The sequence below is a fragment of the Diplotaxodon limnothrissa genome, linkage group LG6 (assembly GCF_057381915.1).
Source record: "Diplotaxodon limnothrissa isolate DT_005_m linkage group LG6, D_limnothrissa_male_GT1.1, whole genome shotgun sequence".
In the NCBI taxonomy this organism is placed as follows: Eukaryota; Metazoa; Chordata; class Actinopteri; order Cichliformes; family Cichlidae; genus Diplotaxodon; species Diplotaxodon limnothrissa.
Window position 1 is genome coordinate 5,350,127 of NC_140601.1, and position 20,073 is coordinate 5,370,199.

Sequence of the window (20,073 nt, forward strand, 5' to 3'; positions counted from 1 at the left end):
ACAGGCACATGGGTCAATACATGAGTGGGACACAGAAAGGAATTGGCAAGAATACCAGAGGTGCAAAACACCAGCTACTGGTAGACAGAACAATCAGCCGAGACTGCAAGACCAGACTGACCAACCTGTGCACTGCCTGGATTGATTACAAGAAGGCCTATGACTCGATGCCCCACAGCTGGATACTGGAATGCCTAGAATTGTACAAGATCAATGGGACCCTAAGAGCCTTCATCAGGAACTCAATGGGGATGTGGCGTACAACACTAGAGGCCAACTCCAAGCCCATAGCACAAGTTACCATCAAGTGCGGGATCTACCAAGGAGATGCTCTGTCCCCACTGCTGTTCTGCATAGGCCTGAACCCCCTCAGTGAGATCATTAACAAGACTGGCTACGGATACCGACTACGGAACGGAGCAGTTGTCAGCCACCTCCTGTACATGGATGACATCAAGCTGTATGCCAAGAGTGAACGAGACATCGATTCACTGATCCACACTACCAGGCTATACAGCAATGACATTGGAATGTCGTTCGGACTGGAGAAGTGTAGTCGGATGGTAACAAAGAGAGGGAAGGTAGTCAGAACTGAGGGGATTGAACTACCAGAAGGCAACATTGCAGACATAGAGGACAGTTACAAGTACCTGGGGATCCCGCAGGCAAATGGGAACCATGAAGAGGCCGCTAGAAAGGCTGCAACCACCAAGTACCTGCAGAGGGTCAGGCAAGTCCTGAGGAGTCAGCTGAATGGTAAGAACAAGATCCGGGCAATCAACACATACGCCCTGCCCGTGATCAGGTACCCTGCTGGGGTAATAGGCTGGCCAAAGGAGGAGATAGAAGCCACTGACATAAAGACAAGAAAGCTCCTGACCATGCATGGAGGGTTTCACCCCAAGTCCAGCACCCTGAGGCTGTACGCTAAGCGGAAGGAAGGGGGCCGGGGACTGGTGAGTGTCAGCACCACAGTCCAGGATGAGACAAGGAACATCCAAGAATACATTGGGAAGATGGCCCCAACCGACCGAGTGCTCAGTGAATACCTCAGGCAGCAGAAACCCAAGAAAGAGGAGGGAGACGAGGAACCATCATGGAAGGACAGGGCCCTGCACGGTATGTACCACCGGCAGATAGAGGAGGTGGCTGATATCCAGAAATCCTACCAGTGGCTGGACAAAGCTGGACTGAAAGACAGCACAGAGGCACTAATCATGGCAGCACAAGAACAAGCTCTGAGTACAAGATCCATAGAGGCTGGGGTCTATCACACCAGGCAAGACCCCAGGTGCAGGCTGTGTAAAGATGCCCCAGAGACAATCCAGCACATAACAGCAGGGTGCAAGATGCTAGCAGGCAAGGCATACATGGAACGCCATAACCAAGTGGCCGGCATAGTGTACAGGAACATCTGTGCCGAGTATAACCTAGAAGTCCCGAGGTCAAAATGGGAGATGCCCCCAAGGGTGGTGGAGAATGACCGAGCTAAGATCCTGTGGGACTTCCAGATACAGACGGACAAAATGGTGGTGGCTAACCAACCGGACATAGTGGTGGTAGACAAACAGAAGAAGACGGCCGTAGTGATCGATGTAGCGGTTCCGAATGACAGCAATATCAGGAAGAAGGAACACGAGAAGCTGGAGAAATACCAAGGGCTCAGAGAAGAGCTCGAGAGGATGTGGAGGGTGAAGGTAACGGTGGTCCCCGTGGTAATCGGAGCACTAGGTGCGGTGACTCCCAAGCTAGGCGAGTGGCTCCAGCAGATCCCGGGAATAACATCGGAGATCTCTGTCCAGAAGAGCGCAGTCCTGGGAACAGCTAAGATACTGCGCAGGACCCTCAAGCTCCCAGGCCTCTGGTAGAGGACCCGAGCTTGAAGGATAAACCGCCCGCAGGGGCGTGCTGGGTGTTTTTTTTTTTTTATATATATGTACAAGCGGCAGAAATGAGCTTTCTCCAAAGTTTGGCTGGCCTCTCCCTTAGAGATTGGGTGAGAGGTTCGGCCATCCGGGAGGGGCTCAGAGTAGAGCCGCTGCTGCTCCACATCGAAAGGAGCCAGCTGAGGTGGTTCGGGCATCTGACAAGGATGCCTCATGGGCGCCTCCTGGGTGAGGCCCCGGGGCAGACCCAGGACACGCTGGAGAGATTATATCTCTCGGCTGGCCTGGGAACGCCTTGGTGTTCCCCCGGATAAGCTGGAGGAGGTGGCTGGGGAGAGGGAGGTCTGGGCCTCTTTGCTTAGGCTGCTGCCCCCGCAACCCGGCCTCGGATAAAGCGGATGAAGATGGATGGATGTATATATGTATATATATTGTTGTCTTTTTTTCTGTTTAGGAACAAGTTGGTCAAATTAAAGAGCGTTATGACCATCAGCTGCTGCTCAAACACATGCCTTCAGAGTTTAAAATCTTTCTGGACCATGTCCTGGCCCTGGACTACTACACTAAACCAGATTACCAGGTAGATATAATAAAAGTTCAGAGGAGCAGTCTAATATTGAGACTTTGATTCACATTCATAAATTTGTGTATTTTTTCCAGCTGCTGATGTCAGTGTTTGAGAACAGTATGAAGGAGCGAATCATTACAGAGAATGAACCCTTTGATTGGGAAAAGGGAGGAAGTGATGTCACGCTGTCAACCAGTGCCTCCACCCAACCACAGCACAACACCCGACCTACTGCAGCCATGGTGGGGTAAGAACAAGCTGCAACCTCCTGTAAAATAAGTCTGAAATAGAAGTGCCAAAAAGGGAAGTTTCTCTAACAGCCACTTGCCATTTTTCTTTGATTTGTAAAGCTATGCAGACTGTATTAGAAATAATTTGGTTAATATACCATAACAAAAAAGTTTTGTAAATTGCAAAAGTATTTCTGAAATAACAGCATCTATGTAAAGATTTGCTATATTCTGTGTCCATAGAGCCATTGTGACTCCAGTTCCTGGAGACCTACAGAGGGAGAACACCGATGTTCAAGACGAGCATCTCAGTGATCAGGAAAATGCTCCTCCACCTCCACCGAGCCGACCCCCTGGGGAAACCGGTGTCCAGCATCCTGGAGAGACTGGAGAAGGCTGGGATGACACAGACTTTAACCGCAATAGACTCAGGATCAGCCTAACCAAGGTATGAACCATCAGTTATAGGTTTTGGTAATGCCACAGTCCCATTAAATCGACCCCAGAATCAGACTCTAGAGGCCTTAGTTAGCATGCTAAGGAGGTACTACAATTAGGAGACTTAAAATGTGGCTTGTTTGGAAGAATTTACAGGAGGGGAAAACCTTGAAAAATAAAAATGGTAGCACAGTTTATATTTGCTAAACTGTGTCAAACCACAAGCCTTCTAGAACATTGTCCATTGGATAGACATGACCAAAGTGGAGGTTGGGCCATAACACAGCATGTCAGTACAAACACTGACTGTCAAGCAGAGTGGTGATGATTTGGGCTTTTTTTTAACTTGGTCCAAATGGGATCATACAACAGATAATGATCCCAAGCACACTAGCTTGGGATCATTATCTACAGCAGAATGACTGTGAATAATCAAGGTTAGCTCTCTCGTCTTGCCTGGAAACACCTCAGTGTATCCCTGGATAACCTAGAGGAGGGGGTCTAGGTTTCTCTGCCCATGGGTAGCAGAAGAAAATGGATGTATGGCTGGACAATTTGAGAGACTGATTAAGCTATAGAGAAAACAATTACTTTGAGTTATTGCTGCTAAAGGTAGTTCTACCTGCTACTGAATCAGGGAGTGTACTTTTTAATAGGACTGCATGAAGTCCTGTGGAAATCCCTGAGATTTCACATGGACTTTTTTCATTAGAAACATAAGCAACATTCTTATGCAATTATTAGTTGATAAAAACAAAAAGTGGATTGCCTGAAAATATTTTTGTCATTACAGCCTTTTAGATGATTCTAAAATGTGTTAGTTGTTTAGTCTTAAGACATTTTGGTTCACATGAACCTTCTGCCAAGTCACTATCAGTGACTGCCCTTAACTCTACCCATATACTATCAGAAAATGTCATTTTTCTTTTTTCTTATTTTTTCTTCTTGCAAGTTTTGAAGTCTTGTACAAAAAAAAAGAATCACTGGTATCAAAATGTATTAGTTTTATCTCCAAAAAACGTTTCTTTTGCTTGTCTCCAAAACATCACGTTAGCTTTTAGGCTTAGGGTTGCTGTTATTTATGCTTCTGACTTAATTCCAGAAAGTTGATTCTGTTCATCTGGACGTAGCATTTTCAGTGGGAGAAACATTTTGTCACTTATCCAAACTCGCTCACCCATTTCCTTACCTGGATGATTGACCATGCATCAAGACAATGTTGACTTAAGGAAGTCGTTTTAGAGTTGCCTTCGAGAGTGTTTAAATGGTTGCTCACTTTTTTATCATTCCTCAGGGGGCTCAGGAAGAGGAAGCAATTCGAGGGGCCTGTCCAGTGTCTCCTGTACGAGGTGTAGGACCCGAGTCCCCAACAGGACAGGGTCGGTCCTTACGATATCGGCGGGTCAACAGCCCAGAATCTGATCGTCTTTCTGCAGCTGAGGGCCGGGCTGACGCCTATGGACAGAGGTGACAGTAAAGTATAGAAAACAACAAAGGTGGTTTTAGGTGAAGAGACAGCGTTTCATGTTACTTTTGGTAACAAACAACAAATATGAAAACATTTTCCAGTTTAAAAAATAAACATAAGCCAAACTCAACCTGCCTATTGAAAAATAAAATCACACCAAAGATTAGAATTAATTAATTATGAGGCCTTTGCTCTAAAAGAATTTGATCTCAACTTTTTGAATCCACATAAATCAGAAATGTACAAAAGAGGTTCAACTAGATTTGAATGACTTGGATTTGGCTCTGAGATTTTGCTTGATTTTGATTGTTGAGAATTCATTTGGATACACTCCAAAGACCGAATCTTTTTAATGTGAAACTTGGCTTCAAAGTTTCTGTTACCATGACTTGACTTGGACGTGTCTGAACTGACCGAGGTTTGTAATGGACTTCACATTCTGTATATCATATGTTTTATATGATATGGATCGGTGGTGAACCGAGACTTAATGTTTCCTTTGAAAAATCAACTAGTCTGGGCTATATTTAAAATTGACTTCGTTTTACCCTTAAGAAGTTTAAACCTGAGCTTTAAATTGAACTGAATAATGAAACAAAAAGTTGAAAAAGTATTTTTACCAGGTTGTTAAGCTGTAGAAGAGTCATAGTCCCATATCCTTCTATTTTGTACACATTTGTTTGTGTGTCCACCAGGTCTAGGATGGACATCCTCGGTTCTCCATCTCGTCACGTCTACTCCTCCCAGCCGGCTCAGATGCTGTCTGTTGACCCCGGCTGCCGTGGAGATCGTCAGGTCAGTGGCCGTCAGGAAGTGTCCGTGGCATCCGTCGACCAGGAGGCCCACAGCAACGCCTTTATTCGTTCTGTACCGCTGGCAGAGGAGGAAGACTTTGATAGCAAAGAGTGGGTGATCATTGACAAAGAGGCAGAGCTGCGAGACTTTCTTCCAACCACGTCAGGAACTACTGACGAGGAGCCTGAGGAGCTACGCCCTCTGGAGGAACAGGAGGAGAGGAGGCGACTCAGGGCTGGAGGTAGGAGATAAAAAGAAGCTTTTTAGTCATAAAACTGAAATGAACAGGATAAATATAATAAAAATGGTTGGTTCATCAGAGCAGGGCACTATTTGAAATGTTTCAGTGCTAGTGTTAATCTGAAACCTTAGCTTTGGTGCCATCTTCCATAAGTTTGGTTGTTACCTAGGAGCTGATAGGATAGGAGCCCTGTTCTATTGACAAAATAGGTCTCTTTAAAAGTGGTGAATTCTAAGTGGATTGGAAGCAAGTCTCCATTTTATCAACAGTCATTAATAAAAAAAAATAACCTAGTGAATTATTAGGAAAACAAAAATGAAAACCAGACTAATTAAAGTGCTAAATCTATCAAATAGAGGCAGAATGAGGGAATTCAACAAATAAAACAAGTGTTTTGATGGAAATTATGAAACATCTAATTGGGTTGTTGTCTGTGACATAATACCACCCTGAAAGTCAGAGCCATTCCTTTTGGGGAAATATTGTATTACAGTTTCTCTCAAATGCTAAAACACATTTCACAAACGTTTCCACCATGTTCCCCAATGTCTAAACACAACACCCTTTTCTAAAGCTACATAAACACAACCACACCTTCCCACTGCAAAACTCAAACATTCACACCAAAAGAGCAGCTTGAAGCTTTCAAAAATGTTAACATTTTAAACATTGTAGACATTTAAAAAGTGGTCACTGTTGGTGGTGAATCACTCTCTGATTTGGTTTGTTCTGTGGAAGCGGACATTGTCCCAAATGATCACATAAATGTGATGTGCGGGCCCAGGATGGTGTTGTTGGCGGTCCAGGAGGATGTCTTTTAGCTCCTCTAGGAAGGTGAGGAGACGTTGGGTGTTGTAAGACCCAAGGACAGCAAGCCCCTCCGAACATTGTCTCGTCAATGCTCTCAAAGTTGACATTATCGGCAATGACTTTGTCTCTGATCTCCCGGAGTCTGATGAGGTTGTTCCCACGAACCATATCCACAATGAGGGTTTCTTGTTCCGCTGCAAATATGGCAACCCTCCCACCTCTATGTGGCATTCTTTCAACTCTAAAGAAAGAAACATGTGTTGTCAATTGACATGTGTTACAATACAGTCACAACTGATTTGAAACCACTAGACTACTTTCACAGGTTTGTAAAACTGTATTGTGACAAAGAAAGCAATCGAGTACAATACCTGTTGTGTTGTCTGAATGCCCTGATAATGGTGGCCACGGTGAACCTACTCAGGTTTGGACGGACTCTTAGTTCTGCTTCAGACATTGTCATGCCATGGTCAATGACTGTTGCTCGCATCTAGTCCGTAATGATGGTGCGAGGTTGTCTTGCTCTCCCTCCTGGACCTTCTCCTCTCCCATGTTGGCCTCCTCCTCTTCCTCGTTGGCCTGCTCGTCTTCCTCCTCTCATTTGAACTCCTCTTCCTCGTTGGCCTGCTCGTCTTCCTCCTCTCATTTGAACTCCTCTTCCTCGTTGGCCTGCTCCTCTTCCTCCTCTCATTTGAACTCCTCTTCCTCGTTAGCCTGCTCCTCTTCCTCCTCTCATTTGAACTCCTCTTCCTCGTTGGCCTGCTCGTCTTCCTCCTCTCATTTGAACTCCTCTTCCTCGTTGGCCTGCTCGTCTTCCTCCTCTCATTTGAACTCCTCTTCCTCGTTAGCCTGCTCGTCTTCCTCCTCTCATTTGAACTCCTCTTCCTCGTTGGCCTGCTCGTCTTCCTCCTCTCATTTGAACTCCTCTTCCTCGTTGGCCTGCTCCTCTTCTTCCAGGGCCAAGCGCTTTGAGGGGTCCCAAAAAAGCGCTATATAAATGCAATCCATTATTATTATTAATAACTCGAAGAATCATTCGCTGTAACAAAGTTACGACTAACTGGCTACCCTTAAATTGCTCAACTGCTCGCTAATGTTATCTTTTTTTAAAGACACTGGACAGTTTTGCAGTGGTTGCACAATAATCTCAAGTTAAATTAAATACCTAGATGTTTTAACTCATTTTTTAAAAATACATTAAAGCATAATTATATAAAAGCAAACTAGAAACTGAGACCATTTGCCTTCAAAGCAAACGTTTTAAACTTAAGGCACAACTTTTACTTTGAAATTGAATGTTCTCTGTTTCTGGTTTGCATCACACTTTTTCACTACCGCTCAATGGTTCAGTGAATGTTTGCAGACAAGTTGGCATCTTGCAAACTGCAAGTGACTGTGGCAGCCTGTTAGTGACTAACAGGGAGTTGGGCGTTCGTCTTGTAATCGGAAGGTTGCTGGTTCGAGCCCCGGCTCCGACAGTCTCGGTCGTTGTGTCCTTGGGCAAGACACTTCACCCCATGTTTGCCTACTGGTGGTGGTCAGAGGGCCCGGTGGCGCCACTGTCCGGCAGCCTCGCCTCTGTCAGTGTGCCCCAGGGTGGCTGTGGCTACACTGTAGCTTGCCATTGCCTGTGTGTGTGTGAATGGGTGAATGACTGAATGTAGTGTAAAGTGCTTTGGGGTCCTTAGGACCAACTAAAGCGCTACACAAATACAGACCATTTACCATTTACCATAAAGTAAACACAAGGAGGTTTTGACTGCAGAATTGTCTTTGGTTTCCTTTGCAGGAGCGGAGCCAGTAGTTCGTCCAAAGACTCACACGCGGGAGAGCAGCCGGGGGATGCTAACGCTAACAGAGGAGGAGGCATCAAGGAAAAGTGGTGGTAGCCCAGCACAGTCGCCCTGTCATTCTCTGCCATCAGGACGTCCTCGCCGGAGAGAGTCTGAGCCCACTGGACCTCAGAGACCGGTAAGAGACCCAGCCAGCCAATAACACAAGTTTAGTTCTTTGATGGCATGTTTGCGGACAAATGAGCGGGCTTGACGACTGCAAAAGAGGTTTATTCTTTGATGTCAGTATGTGATTCTGACTGCTCAGACACTGACATATCGAGGCATAGTGCACGCTCCGGCTCATTTATCTGCCTGCCAACATACAACTTAAAAGACAAATCCAGCATGATCAGAGGTTTTGCAAATTTATATTCTTCCCTCTTTATCAGTGATGATGATTTACAATTTACTTTAAGAGTCTTTAAAGTGGTGCCAATTTATAAGTTGGTTGTGCAGGAAAAAAACACGTGTTGGAATGGAAACACTTGTTACAAGTGTAAAGGTGCCCTTAGGCATTCAATGGCCACTAAGTCAGACTGTGGTGGTGCTGAGAAACACAAACTGCTGGATAAATTAAGCAAGAAACTTGAATTTAGAAATTGGACACTAATATTTTCTGTTTGTAGACATGAAAGAGCATGTTGAGGCAGACCATTTTTGGAACATCCAGCTGTCCCATCCATCTCTATGTCCATCTGTCCATCCATCCATCAATCCATCCACCTTCTTCAAACTTATCTCAAAACCTTTATTCTTATACTGATGAGTATATATTTTTTTTTATCACAATTAGTTAATTCAATCAGTGTTCGCCTTACTAAAATATGATCTAAAGTTAACACACAAACAGACTAGTTAAATTAAGAAATGCCTAATCAAACAACAAGTAATCAAGACGAGGAATATGTGCTTTCCTTCTTCTTCTCTATATCCTTCATATCGTAATCATGGGACTGCTACAGACTTCAAGTGCAATAGAACAATAATGCAGGAATCTGTCTATAGATTGCAGAGAATCAGACAGTCCACGTACTTTTTGGATAATGAGCAAAATATTTCGGGTCATGCTGGACTTGTCCTAAAAAGACCACGGTGATAAGAGGGGAACAGACACCAGACACCTGAGTTTGTTTTCAGATTCGAGGCAGCTCTGTCTTGAGCACCAGTCACATGTACAGTAGTTGTTCTGTTCAATTACCAGCATCCAAAAGATCCTCTGGCAGGTTAAATGCTGACCTTAAAGTAAAGCTGAACTCCGATAGCTTGCTCACAGCTTGTCTTTAGGCTAGATAGCTAATTGTTTTTTTTAGCAAATTTTAATTAGCCAATTTTTAAAATTAAATACTTGTAAGCAATGCTGAAAATACATTGCTTGGTACAGAAAAAATCAAAAAAATCACCAGACCTGGGAAATCAAAACAATAGTAATTTTGATAGGATTTAGCTACAGAGTGAGTCAAATTAAGACAGCTACGTTTTAAAATGCTTTACAGACAGGGGATGTCTATACCAAGTGCCTTAGTTCATTTCTTCCCACCGAATGCCAAGATTTGAAATACTCTCTCTTTTTTTCTGTAGGCTAAATTCTGTTTAATAATCATATTATAGTCTCAAAACCACCACCTTTCTTTGAGTGTTGTTTTCTCAGGTTTGTTGAGTGAAGTTCTAGTATTTATTTAGTCTTTTACTAATTAGTATCTGCCTGTGAGGTGCACCTGTACTAGGCAAATCAACCTTGTTAGCATTAGCTGCTAACTGAAAAATTTACCATCTTATCCAAACATGGCCACTTGTGACAGCAGCTGAAATTCTAACATCAAAAATTCAAAATGCAGAGTTGTGTAAAGTCACAGTAGATTTGTCCATATTTTGTGCGCAATCTATGAGACTGACTTCCATTGGGAGTCTGTCATTCTTTGCATTTTTGCATTGTTGTTCATTGGTAAACTACGGTAAAGTAACTATGGTTAAACAAACTGCAGTTTGTTTCAGATATCTAATTACTGTTGCCACAATCAGCTTCATTCTGACCCAGAATATTACTGATGGTTTGTTTTTTACAACTGCCTATGACTCGTGAAACACAGATTTAACTGTGTAGCTGTGAGACTTGTCTCTTTCTAGTCCTTGAGACAGATTGATGTCTTTTCACACAAACACACACTCACGTCTGGTGATATTGTGATTGGGGAATGTAGACAGATGGAAATTTACTCCAGAATAAAAATGGCCGATTTTCCAGAGATTGATCTCATTGAATACATTTTCAGCTGAAGCTGTACATCCAGTGACAAAATTCCCCACTGGAGGAAGTAAAGGTGTGAAGGTTGTTGTAGTGTTGTGTGGGTGGCATTTACTGTTATGATAGCCTAATCTTTATGTTTAGTTGCGTAACCCTATCATTATTTCAATTGATTGTTTATTTTTCATGATCAAGCTCTTTTCCTAATCTCTGAATTCTGGCTTTGTGACATAACGTTTGAAAAGTGTGTTTTGCAGAAGCAACCAATAATGGTGTTCTTGTCTGGTTATAGGGTGATAAAAAGAAAACACATCTTTCTTGTGCTTTCTTCATGGTGAAATGCAATAGATTTGTGAATGAAAGCTGTAATGTAGATGAATGTTGTTGCAATGGTTGAGTATGTTGAATATTATTATTTCATTTTTGCGTGTTTGGTGTAGGGAAAAAAAGAAAAAATTGTGAAACAAAAAAAGGCTTTTCCAAATGTAAAGCACAATCAAAATATATTTTGTCATGTTAGAGAAGTTTTTCAAAAGTCTGATCATTTTTATGTTGCACTCTGCTCACTGTAATGTCTCATAGATTGAGTCCAAAATAGTTAGCTAAGAAGCCACTAATTGTAGCCGCGTGTGCTGATAGCTGATTGCAACCCGTTGCTTCACTGTTTTGTTGATGGGCAATGTAGGCCTTTCTTTGTCGTGTGAGTGTCCTGCAGAGGTGGCAAAAGTACAGACATTCTGTACTTAAGTAGAAGTACAGATTCTTGAAGTAGTGATTCAAATTCTTTACTCAAGTAAAAGTGAAAAAGTGCAGGCTCTGAAATGTACTCCAAGTAAGGAAGTAAAAAGTAGCTCTTTGAAGGACAACTGTGCAAAGCTAACTGAACCTTGTGCTATATTAATGTATTAATGTAATAATAAAATTATATCAGGGAATAAAGACTTTATTTCAGTCTGAATTTGAATTCAAATAATTTAGTCAGGTTGAATTATTTATGTAGAACATGAGCAGAGAAAAAGACAAGCTCTATTTTCTTTCTTTGTACTCAGGAAATGAGTACAGTCAGGGGTTACAGTGGGATTCAGTGGGTGGGGGAACCCTAAAATCAGTTTTGATGGTTCAGTGTGGGGAAAAGAAGCACAGCTCACAATAATTTCTGTTGAGAGCTCCAATAGATTTTCTTAATGAAGAGACTGTGATCTGCTGAACTGCTCTTTGCAGATTTATACACTTGAATTCAACCAGATGTAAGAAGATGTTTCACGAGTGGTCCTGGCTAACTTACATTCTCTGCAATAATAGTTAGGGCTGCCACAAACGATTATTTTGATAGTCGACTAGTCACCGATTATTTTTGCGATTAGTCGACTAATCAGATCATGCATCCATTGGACGTAAAACGTACAGGTTATTGCACCAGCAGCATCTGCTCTTATATAACTATCATTATCTTACAGCTTGAAGTGTTTAAGGTTTGTGCTAACTAAAAATAAAGACAAGATGATAATTTATTAAATTTTAATTAAATTTGCAGATTGTTGTCCAATATGAAAAAACATGAAAAAACATAAACAGCTATTGGGTATGTACAGACCCAATAGCTGTTTCCCAATTCCTAAGCCGCATCCTTTGAAGGACCTGGCCCTTGCCGTCTACGCAGGCCCGGGTCCTTCGAAGACCAATAAGGCTGGAAGTGCGAGGCTGTGAAATGGGATGGTTTAGCCTTCAGATTTGCATCACCAGCTGTCTCGGTGAAGTTTAATAAACTCAGCCATCTTCTCCTTGTTATCTAAAGTATAACAGGACGTTGGAGTAAATTCTCAGCCATCTCACACTTCTGTTTAAGCAGTTTTCTGTTTGACGTTTATTCAGCTGTGTGAAAACTTAAATCTCAGTCAAACCAATTTACTCAGAAACAAATAAAAAAGCCTTACAATAACATTTTTAAGTTGTCTAAGTGACTTATATATCATGTTTAACCTGAGTAGCGAAAGACCGCAGGGGTCTGAAAACAATGTGCCAGGAGTCCAGTGTTCTTGCTGGCTCTAGTGAGTCTTGACCTCCCAGTCAGTTATCGAGCTGGTGGGTAACAGGCATCTCCGAAAACGTCAGAGCACTTTTGCAAATATGTGATGTCTTGATAAATCGAGCAGATATTTGAAGTTTACACAGCTACATTCTTGCCTGAAAATATCTTAAAAGTTGATTTTGGGACCTAGAAAGAGTAATATTAAAACTTAGTAGCGCTATAAATTCTGGGATAGTTTGGGACATGAAGGATACACCCGACCCATCCTTCATATCTGGGGAAATGAAGGACGCATTTGTCGGCTGCATTTGGAGCAGCCTTCGAATTGGGATCAGCCTTCGTCGCCTGGCTGTGATATAATCGGCCTACAAATGCGGCCTCCAGCTGGACCTTTAGCTAGCAACATGTTGTGCATCAAACTGCACACAAACAATTTGTGTGTTTGCTAATCTTTGTTGAGCTGATAGACGCGCCATATTTGAAATTACCTGCCACTTAAAAAATGTTGTTCCCCTTTATGTTCTTTTGTAGTGCTAGCTAGATGCTAAAGTACAGCAACCACAACTTATGGACACCTGTAGTCGTTTGAGTGCCCCCCCCAAAAAAAAAACAACTTATAAAACAGAAAACACAACCCACTTTAACCCCTGACTATGACACACGATTGAATCTCTTTGATATCTTTTTGTGCGACATTTCCTGGTGATACCCAAACAGGACTGGCTGTCATGTGTTACTGTTTAGCCTCAGATTGATTTGATTATAAGACTATTTTCTCAATTATAATTAGATTAGCCTATACAATACCTTCTCAAATACCCTTTTAATATCAAAATACCTTCTTATACAAATGGTACTGATATTTTTTATTTTAGTGGTACAGCTTGTCCTATTTGCTTAACCCAGCATGAAATTTGAAATTTGAATGAAAAGTCTAAATTTTCTTCATTTTTCTTACTAAGAATTTCATGTTTTTAAAAGCAGAAAATTGCCATGACATTCGTGCACATGACGAGTGTATGGAAACCTAAGATCCCAACGACATTATGATTATAAACTTGGCACAAAAAGTAAGGAAATGTGAGTTTGTTCTAGTATTTCTTTATCATACTGCTTCTTGGTAATCAATCCTCTACCTGTTTATTTCCCCTTTAAATGGTGCCAAGTGCGTGAGGAAAATGAAATTCGGGTTTAGCAGAGCTAAGTATGTTGGCTACACCCATGAAAAACTTGCTAAATTGTCTCTTCCAAAGAGCTTATTCTGCTATTGACTCTTGTTTTGAGGTTCTGGTACCCCAGTAACTAAGAATCTGGTGCCTGATTAGCAGTGTCTGTGAGCATGGACCTAGTGGTCCGCAGCGGTCATTGGTTTCTACCAGCTGTCTCTGTGAAGCTGTCAGCTGTCTCTACCATGCCATGTTTGATTTACTTGGATCAGGTCACATGTCATAAGGCAACTTCAAGCTGGTGTTCCACAAAACCAACCACTTTTTGGAGTGAGGCTTATTGGCATCTCCAAGTGAAAGAGCAAGTTTCATATATCAAGGGACGTCAGAGACAGGCTGCAAAATATGTGTCCCAAGAAGATGATACCACAAGAATACGGTTTTCTTACCCCGTCAGCACTTACAAACTGTAGGCTGTCTTCTATATGTTCTATACCGGAACAAACTGCACACAGCCAATCTTCAGTCCCATAGGTCAACCAGGAGGCCTGCCATGACTGTACCCATAGGGTAACAGTTTTTGCTTGAGGCAATGTGATGGTGTGGGTGGGTGTTATTGAGATGAGATTCCAGTAGCAAACCCATGTCTCCACAGTCCACCTCGTCCCTACAGTGCAGGGTTTATCAGAGACTTCTTCTTGAATTTGGGAGTGGAGAGGATTGAATGGCCTACCTGCAGTGCTGACCTTGATGCTTAGGTGTGCTGTTTGTGCCAGAATGACCAACACAACCACACTGGCTTACTTGCAACAAATGATGGTTGAAGAATTGGATACCATCCCACAACCAAGCTGGTGACCGGCATGAGGAAGAGGTGGTGCCATGCTGTTGTGGCTATGTATGGTTCTTCCACATGCTGCTGAGGCCCCTGTTTGTTAAATGAATTCGTCCACACGTAAACGGCGTGGTCACTGAAAACGGAGATTTTTAAAAACTCCGGCCAGGGTGGATATTTTTGAAAACTCCGTTTTTGCATTTACGTGTGGACGAGAAAAACTGAGAAAACGCAGCGTCAAAGGTGTGCGCCTTTTTTTACGTCAACCTGTGCGCCACGTTATTGTTTCGGTGAAATGAATTTCTACAATACTGTTACTGTTAATTCTACTCTCTGCAGTGTTTAAATGCTTACATATACACACACAGTTACTGTCCCTCCACACATATGACTCGGTTCTGCTTCTATGCCCCATCCTTGTTTACTATTTCCCACCGAGGCTTCTAGACTTCTGATTGGCCAACATTTCTACACGGTTAGGAATATATCGCCACCTGTTGCTTTGGCATGTTCCTAGCAGCGTTTTCCTTCATTTCTGCGTTTACGTGTGGACGGGATTATTTTTTAAAACGAAAACGGAAAATCTCAGTTTTCAAAAATACCCGTGTACGTGTGGACGTAGCCTTAATCACCCAATACAATAAAACAGCACCAAACAGGACTCAATAACAGAATAAGCTGTTTGGCATTGGCAGAGGGGATTTGGCTAGTTTTCTATGGGTGCAACCCAAATACTAAACTCTGCTGCTTAACCAATGCTATCTAACAGAATAATATTCATTGCCAGGAAGCGCTGTTACAATAAAGCAATACTTGAGCAAACAAAAATTTCCTTATTTTTTATGCTAAGTTTATATATGCTAAGTTTTGACCAAGTCAAAGTAAACAAATAAAAACATAAAAACAAACAGCACTTTGTTATGGAGGACCAAACTAGGGACCAAAAAGAAATGAAACTTCATTTTAATAAATAAATAGATTAAATACGTTTTAGTACATTTGTCTTGAGAATGGGGCTAGAAGAAATGTCATGGTATCATCTAATGGGTTCATTCTCTGAAAACCAAGAACTTTTCATGACACAGGATTCTTAGTTGTGTGTGTGTGTTTGTTTTTGTGTGCTTGGGAATTTCTCAAGAATAATTTCTATGGAAATGGCACTATAGAACTAGAGGAAGAGGTGGGGGGATGGGGTTGGGCGGTGGGGAGGTGAGCACAACAATTGCTTGGTTCTCCTTAGAGATAAAACTGAACTGAATTCTGCGTATGAAGAGCCGGTTATGTGGAAAACTAATGTGGAATCACTGAATTTCACATTAAGCTCACTTTGTATTTTCACATCATTTTCATTTTCCTTAGCAGGATTTTCTTCATGGATGTGATTTTCTATTAATTTAAATCTACGTTTGATTTTTTTAGTTGAATTACAATTTTGTGACCATTTGAGTTGTCCATTATTTATTTACAAATAGGTCAGGTTTGGTCCTCCATACTTGGTGGCTGCTGTTTACAGGCTGGACGTGCAACATCATCACTGAAATTTCACTTTATCTGCAGTGAAACAGGATACCTTTTAAGCCCGTGTCAGTGGAAAATTCGTATGCACAAATTAATTTTAGCGCTTTTTAGTGAGCTCTTCTTTGACTTTCCTTTGTTTTCGCGACGATTGTCATCTCTAGACTCAGAGCAAGCTTGTCTGCTGCCAACCATCGAGGACTGCCATTGTCTTTTCTGCGTCAATTCTTTTTCCCGCTCCCACATAACTACTGACGCCTTTGCCCCCAACCTATCGCTTTAAAAGTACACAGTATGTCAAGTTTGACTCATCTGAGGAGACAAAGAAAAGAGCGAGGGTGCCATTGGGACAACACAAGAAGAAATAAAGTGATGTTTCGGGGTAAGCACAGTTTAGGAATAGTCCTTTACCTCTGTTCTCTCACTGAATTTCTGTTCTTCCTCTTCCTTTTTCTTCTGTTCAAACATATTTCCTCCCTTTTTCCCTCCATTGTGTGTTTGTGTTTTGTGTGCTTGATGACTCATCTCTTTTTTGTGTTCCCTGTTTCTTTTTGTACCTCCAATGGTAATTTTTCATTCAGAAAACAAAAGCTCAAACTGACCAGACTAGTGAGATACAGTATGTGCAGCGCTTGTGCTGGTGCCTTTGTGTCCTTTTAAGTGCTTTGTCGGGGAAAGTGTCTTCATCGTCATTTTCCCAGTCTAATCCAGGATGCTAGTCTGATCCAAAAAGCTAGTCAATTGGTGTAAATGTCCAGTTAAGTTTCTAATAGCTTCTAAATAGTTTCTGATAACTGTAACTTTAGAGTGCCAGGTTTACACCAGCACTCCACCAGCTTCTCTCCCCAAGCACCTTTTCTCACAACATTTAAGCTGAGGGCTTTTGACAGAAGTGAGCATCAATCAGCTTTCTCCTGTCTAACCTGTCTAACGTCATGGAGGGGTAGGAGAAAAGGGCAGGAAGTCAAACCAATGTTGGGTTGTAGCTGTAAGAAAATCTGAAATTTATTGTTTGCTTGTTGTTTTTTTAAAATAAATAATTAATTTAAACTTTTTTAACCTCACTTCCCTCTTTCTGGTTGATCTGTTTGCAGTTGGAGGAGGACAGGCACCAACCACGGCCCAACCAACTGAGGAGGCTGGCCTCCTATGTCTTTTCTTCCTCCACCCTTGAGACAGAGCAGTATCCTCATGGAGGAGGGAACTTTATCCAGAGGAGCCGCTCAGCTGAGAGCAGCCCAGCACACGTCAACGCCACTGCAACTTCAACCCGCCGGCGGCATGCTGGCACTCTGCCGACCCCTGGCAGCCCACGGAGCAGACACTCTGTTCTGAATATGTCGAGGGCACAGCTGCAGCACGTGTTAGCTAAGCTCATGAACAAGAACAACAGCTGAGAGATGGACTCAAACACATTAAATTAACACATGTGTTAAGTAGGCACATACACAATACACACATACTGTATGCAGGGTTGGTCACACCAACTTGGGGCCCGGTGCAGTTTGGCCTCTCACTTCCTTTTCTTCCACCATTTGTGTTCCACAGTCAAGATCATCTCTGGTGCATTTGCTCTGATTAAGAGCACCAACTATTAAAATACTAATTATTTTATTAGTATTTATCCATAAATCTTTAAATTTCATTGGCCCTAAATAAAATGTGTAGAATGCTTCAAAAGGCCCTTAAATTACGAAGCATCACTGGTGAGCTGGGAAGACATTTGACTTGTGTCAAAACAAGGAGTATACTTATTAATACCAAAATAAAACACAGCTTTGCCTTTGTATTTGGTTCATTAGATATTTCTGGCCAGCTCTGCATATACAAATATTCTAATGAATGTACACATAGATAAATCAGACGTGATAAAAACAGCACACTAAGAGCCAGGCATGGTCATGAAACAAAACAAGCCATATTACTGGCAGACAGCAGCACTGCTAAGCTGGTAAACACTTAGTATCACACACACATTCACAGTCACGTAGCTCTATCAATTGTAAGAAGAGGAACAGAAGAAAAGAAGAAAAATGCTCAAGATGGGGAATATTTTCCATGCAATAAACTCTAACAAGCTTCTACAAACCTGATGTTGCACATGCCACAGATCTGGCAGACTCATGTGAATAATGTGAAACTGAATACATCCTTCTTGCTTCTATGAAGAAGAGGAGCGTGAAACAGAGTGGGGCTGCAAACAGACTGTTAAGCTTTACAATATCTGTGCATTTATTTATTTCAATTCTTTTCTGCTAAAACGAAAGTGTGATTATCAACAAGTGCAGGTTATCCCACCAAGGTTTTGCACCAAGACTTCACAAATCTTCGCCATTACTCAACCAGTGATATAAACATCTCACTCTGCTTCTGCTTCATTAAACTCTGTGTGTGAAGAGAGAGGGGTATGTGATAAAAGTCTTTCTCGAGGTGTGAAAGGGAATTCAGCATTAACCTCTAATTACACCTACACCTGACACCAAGAAGTACGGTGTCCCTAAAAGACAAATATTTCACAAAAAATAATAGTTACTAAATAAATTGAAACTAATTAGTAAAAGAAACCAACACACACTGGCATGTCATAAATGAATTAACACCAATAACAAATTTACAAATGTATAAAATCACTTTTTATTTACATTAATTTATATTACAAATTAACAACTACCACTACATAGTAAACAAATTTACAATAAAGACAATATTCTACCTAAGAAAATAAAAAGATTCCTTTTCAAAACAAGCAAAAATCATGAAAAAGACCAAAAAAAGGTTGTTTTTTCTTGAATGGATTTATTATTTATAGTTTATAGTCTTATTTATAGTTTTAATACGCTAAAAAGTTTATTTGAAAGAAATAATTTTCTGAACTGTTTTCTTTGAGATTAAGGGCCACCTCTTAACTGGAAAATGTATAGGGCTGAAGAAGGCTGCCAGATAGGACCTAACAAAGTTAAAGCCTGTTTTATGACATTTTTAAATTTAACTTTTGCACTTTTTTCTAATGAATTCTCATTAGTATCAGAAGACTGTAAAAGAAGTGAACTTACATTTGGAACATTTAAAAGTACATGTCAGTTTGTGAAGTGTTTGCTGGAGCTCTTGTTTGACTCTCCTTTGATACATATTTTTAGGTGATCGGGATCCATTCAAGCACACAAATGCTGACAAATTGAGCTAAACAGAATGTGCTTGGATGTATTATTCCATCAAAAGAATCGTGCACGTTAGTTGTACAGAATCTTGTTTTACACAACATATCTGTGATTTTCTTTTAGCATTTTTCTTTTTCTGTTTATTATAATTTAAGCACATTCACGGAGGTAGCAGATTTCCATGGAATGAGAAAAGGTTCTCAAAGGTTTTGTGGTCAGGAGCCCGTTTGCCGTGTGTCCTTTGCTATTTGCATTTGTGTGCTTTGAATGAGTTTTGGGCATTCACAACAGTGCCAGTCAGTGAGCCCATTACTGAAATATTTTAACATCTATTTTTCCTAACATCATGATCCTTTTGAATTCATTCAAACAGATTCATTCAAATTCTTAAATGTTTTAAATTCTACATTTAAATTTGTAAACTTGTTTGAGTTTGAGTTAAATCCAGGTCTTCCAGAGGATGCAGTCAATCCTGTTATATTTATTGTTAGTTTAAAATATATTCAAAACGACATTTTATGTATTGTATGTTGGGTTTCTGTTGGAAGTACTAATGTAAATAGACACATAGATAGATATCACACCAACACTTGCACACCAACAGGTTACTTGGCAAACTGCCTGAAGGGGTATACCAGAGAGATAGAACCCTGAGAATAAACTGGATGTTCTCTACTGAACCATCCAAGGTATACTCTTAGCGACAGGGGAACAATATGGGAGCAGCCCCACCAAGTCTGGAGACACAGCAAAACAGGAAGATCAGATGGGAGACGAATGCAACAAATAATAACAATCCTTAGTCGTTAGTGGTTCTAAGAGCAGGCCACAGCAACCTTGAACAATTTCCAGTAACT

General features: G+C 41.4%; 1 protein-coding gene across 3 annotated transcripts in view; it reads left to right on the forward strand.

The window, feature by feature from the left end:
* The window catches only part of ttbk1a (tau tubulin kinase 1a), a 56,257-nt gene that overhangs the window by 25,062 nt on the left and 11,122 nt on the right, over positions 1-20,073 (forward strand). For all 3 annotated transcript variants that reach the window (XM_085355526.1, XM_085355528.1, XM_085355527.1), the window contains 6 exons: positions 2,341-2,466; positions 2,547-2,701; positions 2,928-3,132; positions 4,417-4,589; positions 5,286-5,626; positions 8,226-8,407. In XM_085355526.1, coding sequence (XP_085211652.1) covers positions 2,341-2,466; positions 2,547-2,701; positions 2,928-3,132; positions 4,417-4,589; positions 5,286-5,626; positions 8,226-8,407 — 1,182 coding nt within the window. The remainder of the gene's footprint in view (positions 1-2,340; positions 2,467-2,546; positions 2,702-2,927; positions 3,133-4,416; positions 4,590-5,285; positions 5,627-8,225; positions 8,408-20,073) is intronic.